The sequence below is a fragment of the Enoplosus armatus genome, chromosome 12 (assembly GCF_043641665.1).
Source record: "Enoplosus armatus isolate fEnoArm2 chromosome 12, fEnoArm2.hap1, whole genome shotgun sequence".
In the NCBI taxonomy this organism is placed as follows: domain Eukaryota; kingdom Metazoa; phylum Chordata; class Actinopteri; order Centrarchiformes; family Enoplosidae; genus Enoplosus; species Enoplosus armatus.
This window is the reverse complement of record NC_092191.1, coordinates 23,072,538-23,085,333: the sequence shown is the minus strand read 5'-3', so window position 1 is coordinate 23,085,333 and position 12,796 is coordinate 23,072,538. Positions and strand designations below refer to the sequence as shown.

Here is a 12,796-nt window from a genome sequence, read left to right as displayed (position 1 = left end):
AATCAGGCATTCACACGGTAGCGATTTGTCCCCTCATAAAGTGGATCATGGATCGTGATGGATTCTATATTGTACTGTTGCAATAATACAATAACAGTTCATTTAAGTATGGGAAGGACTGAGCCAGTGTGCTCAATATAAGTAAGCTGACCAGGGGTGGAAAGAGTATCGCACAACACAACTCAATGAAAAATGTGGCGGCCAAGAAACCTACATTGCAATCGATCCCTTTGACCGCACATAGCCGGGATTTCGAGAAAACTACGGATACAGGCCACAAAGACACGTGCTGCAGATACAAAACACCAGAAAACGCAGAAACGTTACAAGTAGTATAGAACTAAAGTAAATGAGTGAAACTGAAACTGCCTGATTCTGATATCATTACAGATATTTGTTTGTTGTTGTTTTTTTTAGCTCTATTGCGTTGTAAATTTGCTCCACATGACTTTGCAGTGTTTCTGTATTTGCGGCACGCTTCTTTATACAGTCTTAAAGCAGTCTTAAAGCAGTCTTAAAGAAACGCGTTCGCCAATTTCGACCAACAACGCCTGTTTCGCGTAACGGTGCAGTTGTTTCTGAAGCTTTCGACCACACCTTGCAGCCGTCGTCGGTAGATGGGGTTTGCTGAGTTTGCTAACTGATGAAGGCTGGTTATTTTAAGGGCTTGAACAAACGACTGATGAGGTTTTTGGTGAGTCTCAGTCAGACCCTATAGTGGCTAGAGGAAAGTAAAATCTTTCTTAAAAGGATTGGGTCTGGTGATATTCTTTGTTTTGTTTTGTTTTTTTTTATTGTCGACAAATCCCATGAAAATACCAAAACCAACAATGAACTGATCTTGTTTAATAAGTCTTGTGTGTGTGTATCCAAAGCCTGATATATCTTATTCTTCAGGGCCATAAGGGACCCCTATTTTACCGTTGTATGTACACTGACAACCCCCACCGCCCTCCCACCTACCCACATACAATTACAAAAAAGGGAGAAAAAGTAGCCATCTTCTTTTGAGATATCTTTATGTGCATTTCATTATATTCAGTGCATAAAAAAACAATAACAGCACAGAACAATTAACTGTACAGTTCATCTAAATAGTGAACTTAATACCTGCAGGAAGTTCGTGTAACACTAGCAATTTGTATAAAATTCTGGATATTGACTATTTCCTGTGGATATTGCAATGTATCAGACGATTTTTCTTTATATTATATAGGAGCACAACTCTATGTCCATATTTAGATTTTCTTTTAGTTTCACCATCGTACATTTGTTTTAATAGTCCAAGCAGCCTGGCTTTATAATAAATAAATAAAGATATAAACTAACTAACTAATAACATTTAAATCTAGTCGTCTTCTTCACAGAAATTAATTCAGTGCATGTATATTATATTTTATATATGACGAATCAAGAGGGAGTCACAACCTGCCGTGGAGATTTGGCGACCTCTCTCGGGACCCCCAGGTTGGGGACCACTGATCTAGAGCACCTAGAACACATTGGACAATGCTGGATTTGCTGACAGTAATATGCAGAATAACACCAGACTTACCTACCTACCACACAGAAGAGAGACAGGGCTAGGGCAGCAGCTAAAAAGGAGGGCAATATTAGACTGAATAATGGGGGGGGGGGGGGGGGTCTTTCAAATGGTCATTCAGCATTAGTTTCAGGACAGTAGTGATTCCTACATTGTATTGTTAATTATTTTCCCCCTTTGCAGCTGGTACAGCATGTACACAAGCATCCACAAACAATGATGTCACATGTGGTCACATTGTCTAGCAAGACCAGTAAAAGACGATGCTCCCAATTACTGTCACTCACTTTACCTCCACCTCCGCCACTTCCATCACCCTTCATTTGTCATCATCTGAATGTGTTTTTGAAGTCACTTGAGTCACAGCTTCACTCACCCCTCACCTCACCTCCCCATCCCAACCCCCCACCCCACCCCCCACCCCACCTCCCCCATCATCTCTGCTCTCTAACTATGTACAACGCTATACAGGGGGCTCATGGGTTAGACGGCAGACCGGGTCCAGTGGTGAGTGGCGCAAGTCCTGTTCCGGTCCCCTGACCCTTCTCCTCCTCTTCCTCCTCCTCCTCCTCCTCCTCCTCCACCCCCCCTGCTACAGCTTGTTTTTGACGTCTGCCATGTCTGCTTGTCCGCTTGCTTTCCCGCTTCCCATGCTCTTGTATGTCTCTTTTCCTAAAGTAGCTCTGTGTGGACAGGACTGTTCAGGGTTGGGTTCTGAGGATACACTGGCATCCGTATTACCCCTTGGTTTACATTGGCTCATGTAAGGACCACAACCCCTTCGCGGAAATAATTCAAGTTTGGCTCCATTTTTTCCAATTGGACTTTACACTTTAATAAGTGTGTTTCTGTTAAAAAGAGGGACTCAAAGCAACAAGGTGGCGACTATGACATGACCCTCTTGTCTTGCTAATGGTATTAGTGCTGCGGAAATGTAAATTATGCAAAAATCTGCGCTTGATTTGCTTGTATTAATCGAATACCGGCTTTTATTTGCGTGCTTACAGTTTGAACACCATAAGATTTGTAATTTGTTACTTCAAGATAATGACATAAGCAGTTTGTGGTTATGATATCTTGATACTGGCCCAAGCAAATCATGAGAAACCATGACCGCTCTGGGTTTGTCGTTGTAAGCGTTACGTTACTTCAGGCTGATAGGTCTTTCAAATTGACCTTAAATCTGTTCATTATCTCCCATCACTACCATGGCCCACTAAAGTGAAATGTTGTCTAATGCTGCTTTGAATGTCCACCTTGTCTGATGCCAGATAACAGTGTAAACCCTCAGTCCTCAATCCTGCCTCAACAGTTTCCCGCCTCATGATTACTGCATCAGGAGTGGGCCGCAAAGTTGCTGTTGCTAAGAACTATCTGAAAAGGAGCATGCAGAGATGCCCGCGCTGCATGTTGACATGTCATGCGGTACACTTGGACAGCTGCACATACTGGATATGCCTGACATGCGAGGTCTTCCTCTCCAATCCTGACTGCTACTCAGACAGAGAACCGCAGCTGTTGACATTTTATTCATTTTTCCCTCCTTTTTAACAGTTTGGACAGTAGTTCAACAAGTTTGGTGTGTTAATGCTACAGGTGTCAGGATGGAAAATGATGTCCTAACCCTTTCCTGTCACTCCAGATTAGTGGGGGGGAGGGAAATTGGTCTAAATGGTCCATGACATTATCTTTTTGTGACATCTATTCATGTCCACCAGAAAGCTTGTTGGTTTACTGATTTGAAGGCATTAACGGTGATATTTTCTCTAGTATGCTTTTGTTTGTATTTGCAAACAGGTATTTATTTCCCCTTTCTCTTTTAAAGGGTCTAATAGGACCAGCAGGTGTGTCAGGGCCAGCAGGACCAAAGGGAGAGACAGTGAGTATCTCTGTGTCTTTTTGTGTTTTTATTCAAAAATAAATATATAGTTTTAGAAGAATATACGCTTTGCATTTTGTCTCGTCACTACAGGGTGAAAAGGGAGATGCAGGATTACCAGGACCAATCGGGCCGCAAGGCATCCCTGTGAGTCTCGTAATTCAATTTCAAATAGTCACCACAACCGGGAGCGTCTTTTAGCTCATTGAAAGCAGCATGTTTACAGCAATCTGAAACATTTCACCAGATTTCTCACCGAGTCTGACACGATGAAAGGCTGATACTGAGTTGAGGCCGCAGAGTGGCTAGTGTCATTAAAGTATTAAGCGTTCAGATGGTTCGTGCTTCTTTAAGATGTCAAGCAAAAATGAGACAATGGGATGGTGAAACTCTCTTTTGAAATCAAGAATGAGGACATCATCTTTGCTATCATGTATGCAAAGCGTTGACCCAGTGTGCAAGGACTGCCCTCGTCATTCAAAGGGCCTCAAATCTATTAGAGGTGGTTAATGCAGACTTTTAATGTTAATGTCCAACATTGTGGGAAATGTTTGCCCTCCATCCCTAGCTAATAGCTAATGTACATATTTCTTTTAGTGAGGCAAATAATGCACATCCACTAATGTTATTTGTCATTCTTTTTGCAGGGTTTAGTAGGACCACAAGGACTCAAAGGGAATCGGGTAAGTTATAAAGTTATGGCCAGTTATAAAGATAAGAGAACCAAGGACACAATTCTGGCAAATGGACACAGATTTAATCTATGCTTTTACTCATTAAATTCATTAACTGAACGAAACACTTTCTGAGTCATATTACAACAGGCCAGATTGGTATTTGCATCCGTAGCATTATTTATACTCTGCTATTATTGTTGCATCTGCCTTGTGGGGCCATAATAGGCCACTTGAGCAGAGTTGCGACGATTTCAAAGATGCTCCTCAAGGAGGAGATGAAAATTAAAGAACTGAATATCAATAAATCGGATGTTCTCTTTGATATCCTGCATGAAAAGAAAGCCAGATGAGTCAGAGAGTTTGCTTTGATATGTTTTTTTTTTTTTTTTTTAAATGATCCTGAATAATTCACGTCAAGGTGTCTTTTGCCTTTCTGAGGCAAATGTATTTGTCTTGCAGTAGCTTTGTTTTGAAACTGAGGGTCATGGATGCACTTCAGAATGAACTTCAACAGATCAAAAACCTTGAATAATTCTTGACAACACTCCAGACATTATATTTTTAATCAAAGGAAAACTAAAAAAGATAGTAAGATGTTGATAAGTTGGAGACTTGGAGCTATGTTTGCCTCTAGCAGTTCTCCTGTTTTATAATGTGGATTCAGTTTAGACTGGGATTTGAGCGATGGATATCAGTCTCATGTCTGTGCATTAAAACTATAATAGCTATGATCAATATTTTTTATTAAAAATAGATGAAATCAGTATATGTAAGGGGTAAAACGTGTTGCTCCACAAAGAATGATCACCCACTCTGCAGTTCCCTTCAATTCTACAGAGCTTTATATCGACTTTCAGATCATTGTTGTTTATAGCCCACCTCACTTAGCGTTGTTTCCACTGTACACTACATGCCAAGCACCAAACAGCACACAAGGTACAAAGTAAGTGACTAGCGACTAGGTGAACATAGTGGAGCATCCGACAGCTAAAGAGCCAGATCGTTTTCTTAGTGGTTGGTGGAGACCAAAAGAGAGCTAAAAGGAGAGTGAATGTTAGACTTTGAATGCTGATGTTGTTCTGAGTCTGTTGGATGTATTAATAAGACACTTATTTATAAGACAGCATGTTTGAACTGCCTTGCAGGTTGAAGTACAGAGCTGGAGTCAGAACATAGTTAGCCTCGCTTTAACATAAAGTTTGAAATGGGAGAAGCGGCAAGCCTGGCACTGTTCAAAGTTAAAAGGTGTGCCTACCTCCACCCAAACTCACCAATAAACACACTGTATCTCATTTAATCCGTACACAAGCAAGGCGACGTACAAACAACAGTCTCTAGGGTCAGTTACGTGCTATTTGTCAGTGCAGTGACCGTTTCCTAAGGTCTTGTCGACCCTGCGAGGTTATCAGGTTTGGTGCCATTGTGCCCGTGCAGAGACCAACATCTTTGCTCACTGACCATATCTGGCAACCCGCCCTTTATCCGGAGATGCTGCACAGAAGTACCGGGCTGATGGATAAAGCTCTGTACTTAACACACAGACATGAGACCGACATCCATCGTCTTACTCTCCGAAAATAAAGCAACCAAGCGTATTTCCCAAAGTAGTGAACAATCCCTTTAATTGGCACTGAATATCCAGACAGCCCTGCATAATGATACTGTGTAAAACTGTCAGAGATCTGTTTGTAATGTCCACACACCCTTTCCTCTAAGAGAATGTTTCTGTTTCCTTCCCATTAACCTGTGACTCTTTTAATATTTCCACTCCCATCTTTTAAGTCTCCACATTTCATAAGCTCTCTCAGCACCTTCAACTGGCCTCTGGTCAAAACACGCAATATTCTCAATGTGCAGCTACAGCAACCAAAAGAATCCGCCCCTGATAAACACACCTGAATGTGACCGTCCAGTTGAAGGTGCTGAAGACAAAGCTATGGGATAGTGTTGGTGTTTTTACTCTTGTCCTGTCTTCCTTTGTTTCCGCAGGTCTTCCTATCCCCTTTTACTTCCCTCCACCTTGCTCTGTGGCCCGTGGCTCTTTTTATTGCCGGGGTTGCCCTCTCTCCCTCTCACAAACCTTGGTCTCCTGCTCCTCCTCTTCCTGCATTCTAATGTAGACCTGGGTTAATCTTCCTCCTCATCCTGTCCCACTCCTACTTAACAGTACCTCTTCCTTGCAAGCCTTCATCCCTCCAACCACTGACCCCCTCTGACCCATATCCCAAATTGGCAAGCAGTGCTCTCCCGCCATCGTCAGAATGTACGCTTCATGTAGCTTGTAGAAGACGAAATTTTGCATGTTTCTGAGATAATCATTTTTAATTTGTTAGAGTTAGATGAGATTCCCTGCAGTGATCAAACTGAACCTTTCGACATTTAACCAGTGCCTTTACAACAGGTGCTGATAATTCATTTGCCATGTTTGTAGTCTTGACTCAGAATGTGAGCCTCTGCTACTAGCAACACTCACAGCCGGGCTTTGCCTTTTAGCCAAAAGCATTTGAGCCATTTGAGACAGAAGCCTTGAAGTCTAAAACATGAGATTCCAGTTGCACAGGTCATGCTGAGACAGCACATTGCTATCGGGCAGCGTATTATTGTTCTCATCGCACTGTATTCCCTCGACATCAAGTCGTAATTTCTTCAACTGATTCCTTACAGCCTTTGATCTTGGTGGGCAGGTGTTCTGTTAAAACTTTCAACAAGCAATGTTCCAGTTTAAACGTAAAAGAGTACTCCACCTATTTAGCTCCTCCATCGTCAGACTCACAATGGAAAGTGCAAAGAAAACAGTGAGATATATTCTTTTATTTCATGTATTCTTCTTCCTTGTCAAAACCTGGCACCTCTACATTACCCACAATGCCACTCGACTGAGAGATTTGGGTGTGTTATTCTAGTAGCCTGGAGCCTCTAATCCTTACGCACAGATGTGGAGCAGGCTACAGAGGTCTGGTAAACTACAGTTTTTTTCTAACTCCACACCCCCAGATTGTTTTCATTTTCAAACTTGGGGTCTTCAGCCCCAAACCCCCTGAAAGTTTTTATACCACTTTTTTCACATTTCTAGTGGTACTCCCCAACCCCTGTAAATACACTTTGATGCGTAAAATGGAGAGTTTCCCTTTAATGACATAATAAGTAATTTTTTCATTGCCTTTGCCTCGACCATTAGCCATATTAGCATAATGTGATGTCCCTATCAGCAGAGTGGCAGCATGCCTTCAGAAATACAAATCACAGTTAAATAAGTGTGGGGATTAGGTTTAGGAACAACTACTTGGTAAAGGTTAGGGAAAGGTTTTTTGGTTAAAAACAACTTCTTTGTTCCAAGAACTACATGGTCAAGATTAGGAAAAGAAGGTCATGGTTAAAGAAACCAACACTGACTGTTGGTAGAAAAACCAGAAAAAAACGAACGGCAGCCTCTCATGTCAAAATGCCAACACTTTGTCCACCCATCTATCCACTCAGCATTTTAAAACATTTCTTACCACATTTCTCAGTGGGACTTGGAGTTGACCATACTCCAAAAGTTCATATGTGTACATTCTTGAACCTATGACTTCCTCAAAGAACCAGATTTATTAATGCAGTTTGTAATAATGACTCAACTAGAACAGTGTCAAGGCCAAGTGTTTTAAACGCTCCACCAGCCAGTCACCTCACATAGTCCATCCCCCACTTCGCTATTCTTTAGCTTTTATTTCAGATACTATCCTGTCGCTCATTTTCATATTTGATGTTTCTTTCAGCAGATTATCTTCTGTGATAAAAATGAAAACTTGTGCGTGTACGGCCTTCTCACTTTTAACTTGCAAGTCTCCCAACGGCTGCGTTCACTGTACAGTGGCTTGTAGGTAGCCCTTGGTAAGATATTTGGATTAAATCTGCTCACCAACAGCACTGGCTTCAATTTCTCTTCCCTAACTCCCTCTACTAACCTGGCCTCTCCACATCATTTACAAAATCATATTGTCTTTTGAAAACAAAAACAAAAAAGCACACCAAACATTAGTGAATTAAAATAACTTATTTCTCACATATATATGTAAGAACAACTGACAGATGAAATCTTACAAAAACAAAATTGCTTCATGTGTAATGAGGAGGACTAAAGTTTTTCTTTTTTTTAATACGCTGTTGTTTGCAGGGAGAGAGGGGCAAGAAAGGCAACAGGGGGGCCAAAGGGGATAAGGGAGACCAAGGAGCACCTGGATTAGATGCCCCCTGTCCGTTGGTATGTCAGTGGTCTGATGTTTAACCAAGAGTCAAAGGGAAGGAGCACTATTTTAGAATACACAGAAACACAATCCGATAGAGGTTCAGTTTCTCTGAAAATGTGTATTCAGTAGTCAGCTTCCTTTTGGCTCTGGTATTCAGTGGTTCTAATCAATCTCAGGTAGAGTTTGGTCCAAGAGTCCACTGCAGCGTGTCAGAGATATGGTGAGATATGTGATTGATGAGATTGATGAGATGAGATTGTCTAATTTCCCCCCGGGGATCAATTTCTGATTCTGATTCTGAGATCTAAATTTGATATTTTGATCTATTACATTTTCATGAGAGCAAAGGAAAAGGTTGTGGCATATGAAAAATGACTTGGATGGACCACAGACCACAACTCTGCCTGAGGAACCTCTTTTTTTTCCAGACAGTAGACAGACAGGAACCAGGCAGCCACTGCTGATGAGTATCAACAGATACCAAAAGTATTTCATCTTGAATTTCAGCCTCCCCCTGCAGCTCTGTACCCTTCATGTTAAAGAATGGGGGACAGATTGGAGACAATCAAACTAGAGTTTGAAACCATCCCCTTAATACCCGGCCCAAGCCAGAGAGAAGAAATAAGTTACATCAAACCCCAACCTGACCCATCCATTTTCAGCCATTTGTATAAGTCTGGGTTGCTGTGGCAGCAGGCTCGGCAAGGTAGCCCAGATGTTGTTCTCCCCAGCCACGTCCACCAGCTCCTCCTGCAACCAACTCTAGATCATACCCATTCCAGTTGGTAACTAACCTCTGATTTGTTAGCAAAGGCACCATTTGTCATCACATTCTACACCCGAAAGCTTTATAAACCTTTCGAACTTATCTCAGTGAGCCCAGTTCCTGTCAGTCCCAGGTTCCCTGCATGTTCAGGAAACTTGCATCCGCCCGGTGGACAGAAGCGGAGATCCTCCTGCCATTAAGCAGTGGAGGACAAACACTCCTCTGCTGCACATGAGCTGCAAAACTGGTTTTTAAATGGTTGATTTCACAAACAGGGTTTCCGAGGCTTTAAAGGGGAGAAAGGTGAACCTGGCTTGCCAGGCCTGGATGGGCTGGATGCCCCTTGCCCTGTGGTATGGTGCTCTTTCCTTCCCTTCATTTTTCCCAGCATGCCTTTAGCTATCCCTAACCACACCCCACTATGTAGATAGATTCACAAAGACATGCACGTTTGAAATCTAAATATTGTAGTTGACTCACCTAGTAATAAGCCAGAACTTTTCCAACTGACCTCCCGTTGAACTAACATGAATAAGCCTTTCCCTCATTTAACTCAACCTCTCCATCACAAATACTAAAACTTTCTGTTAACCTCACATGCAAATCTATGATTGTGACTAACATCATCGATTACACAACCAGAAGTATTCTAAATTTAAAGCCTTGAATTGCTATGATAAGTGTGCTAGAGCCCTTCTTTATAACTCCTTGTTTACTTCACCATCTCTTGCATGGAGCACCCATTCTTCCCATCTCTAAGGCAACATAATACCACAGGTGGTGAAAAGCAATAGAAACTATTTGGTCAAAGCAAGCCAGAGTCCTGATAGTAGCATGGAAAGCATCATTGCAGCACGGTTCATTTTTTTAGATTTCCTGTGTAGACTTTTAGCCTCACAAAGCCAGCCCGCGAATTTGAACATGGGTTCTGCTTTTGTTTAGACTGTTCTCTGCCTGCTTTTGGGGATGAGTCTGTAGCATTCTATTTGCTCAGAAGGTGATACTAAATTCAAGTTCCAGGCACTGCCAGGAGTTGTTGTTCAGTTCAGCTGTTAGTTTAAAAAGTTGTTCACAGGTTGTGGGAGTCCTAGGGACAGTGAGTCATGTCATTTTCTAAACACTACCCCCCAACCTGCTTATTGGTCCAACGTGAATCTCGTCATGTAGGACACCTCCAGTTTCATAGCAAAAACTTGAGTTTGCGAGATCAAGTCTGGCTTTGCAAGGCTGCTAGGTGGTTAGATTTGGTGTTGGAAGGTACCTTGGTCATGGTTCATAAATCTGGTAATGGAGAGACGGATCGACATTAAAGGTCTCTTTAATTTCTGAATTTCATCTTCACAGGTAAGGCTATGTGTTAGAATTTTAGCACATCAACATATCTTTGTAAATGCAAGTGTGAAACCTTGGCATAATTACTGAAATAAACAATAGCCTCTATTGCATATATACATATACATACATACATATACATTGTTATTGTATATATTTTTTTACCTCATTTCACTTAAATACTGTAAATGTGTATATTTTTTATTTTCTATTTCTTATTTTTATATTTTGTACATACTCTTAGTTCTAAATTATGCTACTTTTCTACTCTTGAATGGGAGCACCGGTACTGTACAATTTCCCCCCGGGGATCAATAAAGTATTTCTGATTCTGATTCTGATTCTGCTCAAAATTGTCAGTGAATTTCCCATTGATCTATTATTCTTTTCGCAGTCTTACAGTTCCTAGGAAGCCTTTCCCAGTGTAAGACTGCTGAAAGCTTCGGCTAGCACTAGAATAGCAGTGCCATCCTCCTGCTGTGTGCCATAAAACAGCACTGTTAAAGTGTCATAAAGCAGTCTCTCTTGCCAGATTTACTGCCAAATCCAGCTCAGTATAGACGGCACTAACCTTCTTGGTTGTGGTCTCATTTGTTTATTGCTTATTCCTAGTTTAAAAGATGGTATAGAGTTCCAAAATTGGGGATCTGCTGGTCCTGGAAGTACTTTTAACCACTGCGAAGGTTTCTTTTAATGGTATCCTTCATGTTCCTTAACATAGAAACACAGCACTCTCCTGGATAATTTGATCATCTGTGAAATTCAAGTTTTTATTCTCAGTCAGTTTGTTGTGGCAAATGACTGTAAATACTGCAATACCCACGACTGTTGCTACGGCAAAGAGACCAGTCAGTGGCCCAAATTAGAGCTGTACCAAATTGTCATTGCCAACCGAGAACAAAACACGGCATCAAAGGCAAAGACGGCAAAGAGAAAACTAATTTCAACTTTTTTCTTTATATAATTGTAAATTGCTTTTGTATGCATTGCTGCTCCACACTTGCATGATAATATTGTTCATGTCTGCAGCGGACAGTATTTTTCACTTCAGGTCTATTTCTTTCTTTTTACAGGGAGACGATGGCTTACCCGTACCAGGATGTTGGAATAAAGTAAGTAGGAGAGTTTGACACTGTTTTGGGGTGTTTTTTTTTGTTGTTGTTGTTGCTCATCACTGTAGTAACTAACATTTCGTATTTTTCCTTTTTGCTTTCTCCTTGCAGTGACAATAACTTTGGAATGGCTTGTGTGATTGTACATAGGATATTTATTTTTTTTTACTTGTTCTGTTTTCGTCGAATAAAAAAAAAAAAAATTAAAATCCTAAAAAGATATGGCAAAATGTTTGTACAGATTGTTTATTTTAATACATATGATAGTGTTTATGTATTTGATTTTTATATCTATGCATTATTTTTAATATGATTGGATGAGTTCAAATTACAATGTTGCTACATATTGCTACATATGCATGATATTTGTGCATAATGTGAAAGTGGACAATGCTTATTAACTTATTGTATTATGTTGTTTTGTTCTGTTGTAATAGACCACGCTGCACTGAGTTGTGGGCTGGATTATGTGTTTGCATTTGGAAAGAGTTGAACTCTCCTCTTTGTGATAAAGTGTTAAAAAAAAACGAACATGGACAAGAGCTGCATGTACACTCGTTTCTGTTTTACTAAATGTTCACACAGTGACAGAAAGCTGTTTAAAGTCTGCACTTTGAGATTTTGGTCATGTGCTCATATTGTGCTGATGAACGTGCAGACCTAAAGGATCAGATTTAGGGCTGCCGCCAGAGCAACAGATGTTTTTGTCCCATTCACGGTAGTACCGAAGGATGATAATGCCGGTCCATCAGTCCATCTAAGCACTTTGGTCCGGAGCAAGATATCTTGATAAATAATGGCTAAAAACGATCATATAAACCTGCTTAGAATGTAATAAAAATGCTAACCAGGTAACATAGTAACCTTCTGTACATTGCATTTTGTGATTGTTATTGCCGTAAATGACAGAAAGCAGGAAAGGGTTATCAGATGGGTCAAAAATAGAACTGTACACATCAATCAACAATGATATTATTAGCCAATGAAGTGCAAGATTAAGACCAACAAGTCAAAATTTCCCCTACTTTAAAAAATAATGGCCAGATTGCCAAGAAATGGAATGCTTGATAAACATGGCTTCAGATAAACATGGAGGGTGATTCCTAATCATTTAGAATGGTTCCTTTATTGCCACAATCAGTTCCAACCTTCAGTTTGTACACAAAAATATCAAAAATCTGCTAATGTGTAGATTGCATTAAGATTTCCTGTACACGTCATGCTTCCCAGAGGATGAACCCTTTGCATTTGAAAACGC

The 12,796-nt window shown here is 40.8% G+C and overlaps 1 protein-coding gene across 1 annotated transcript in view; it reads left to right on the top strand.

Moving 5' to 3' along the window:
• col13a1 (collagen, type XIII, alpha 1) overlaps positions 1 to 11,721 on the top strand; it is a 105,303-nt gene extending 93,582 nt beyond the window's left edge. Inside the window, exons 34-39 of the mRNA XM_070916542.1 lie at positions 3,369 to 3,422; positions 3,516 to 3,569; positions 4,070 to 4,105; positions 8,256 to 8,342; positions 11,500 to 11,538; positions 11,650 to 11,721. Coding sequence (XP_070772643.1) covers positions 3,369 to 3,422; positions 3,516 to 3,569; positions 4,070 to 4,105; positions 8,256 to 8,342; positions 11,500 to 11,538; positions 11,650 to 11,652 — 273 coding nt within the window. The 3' untranslated portion in view covers positions 11,653 to 11,721. The remainder of the gene's footprint in view (positions 1 to 3,368; positions 3,423 to 3,515; positions 3,570 to 4,069; positions 4,106 to 8,255; positions 8,343 to 11,499; positions 11,539 to 11,649) is intronic.
• The last annotated feature ends 1,075 nt before the right edge of the window (positions 11,722 to 12,796 follow it).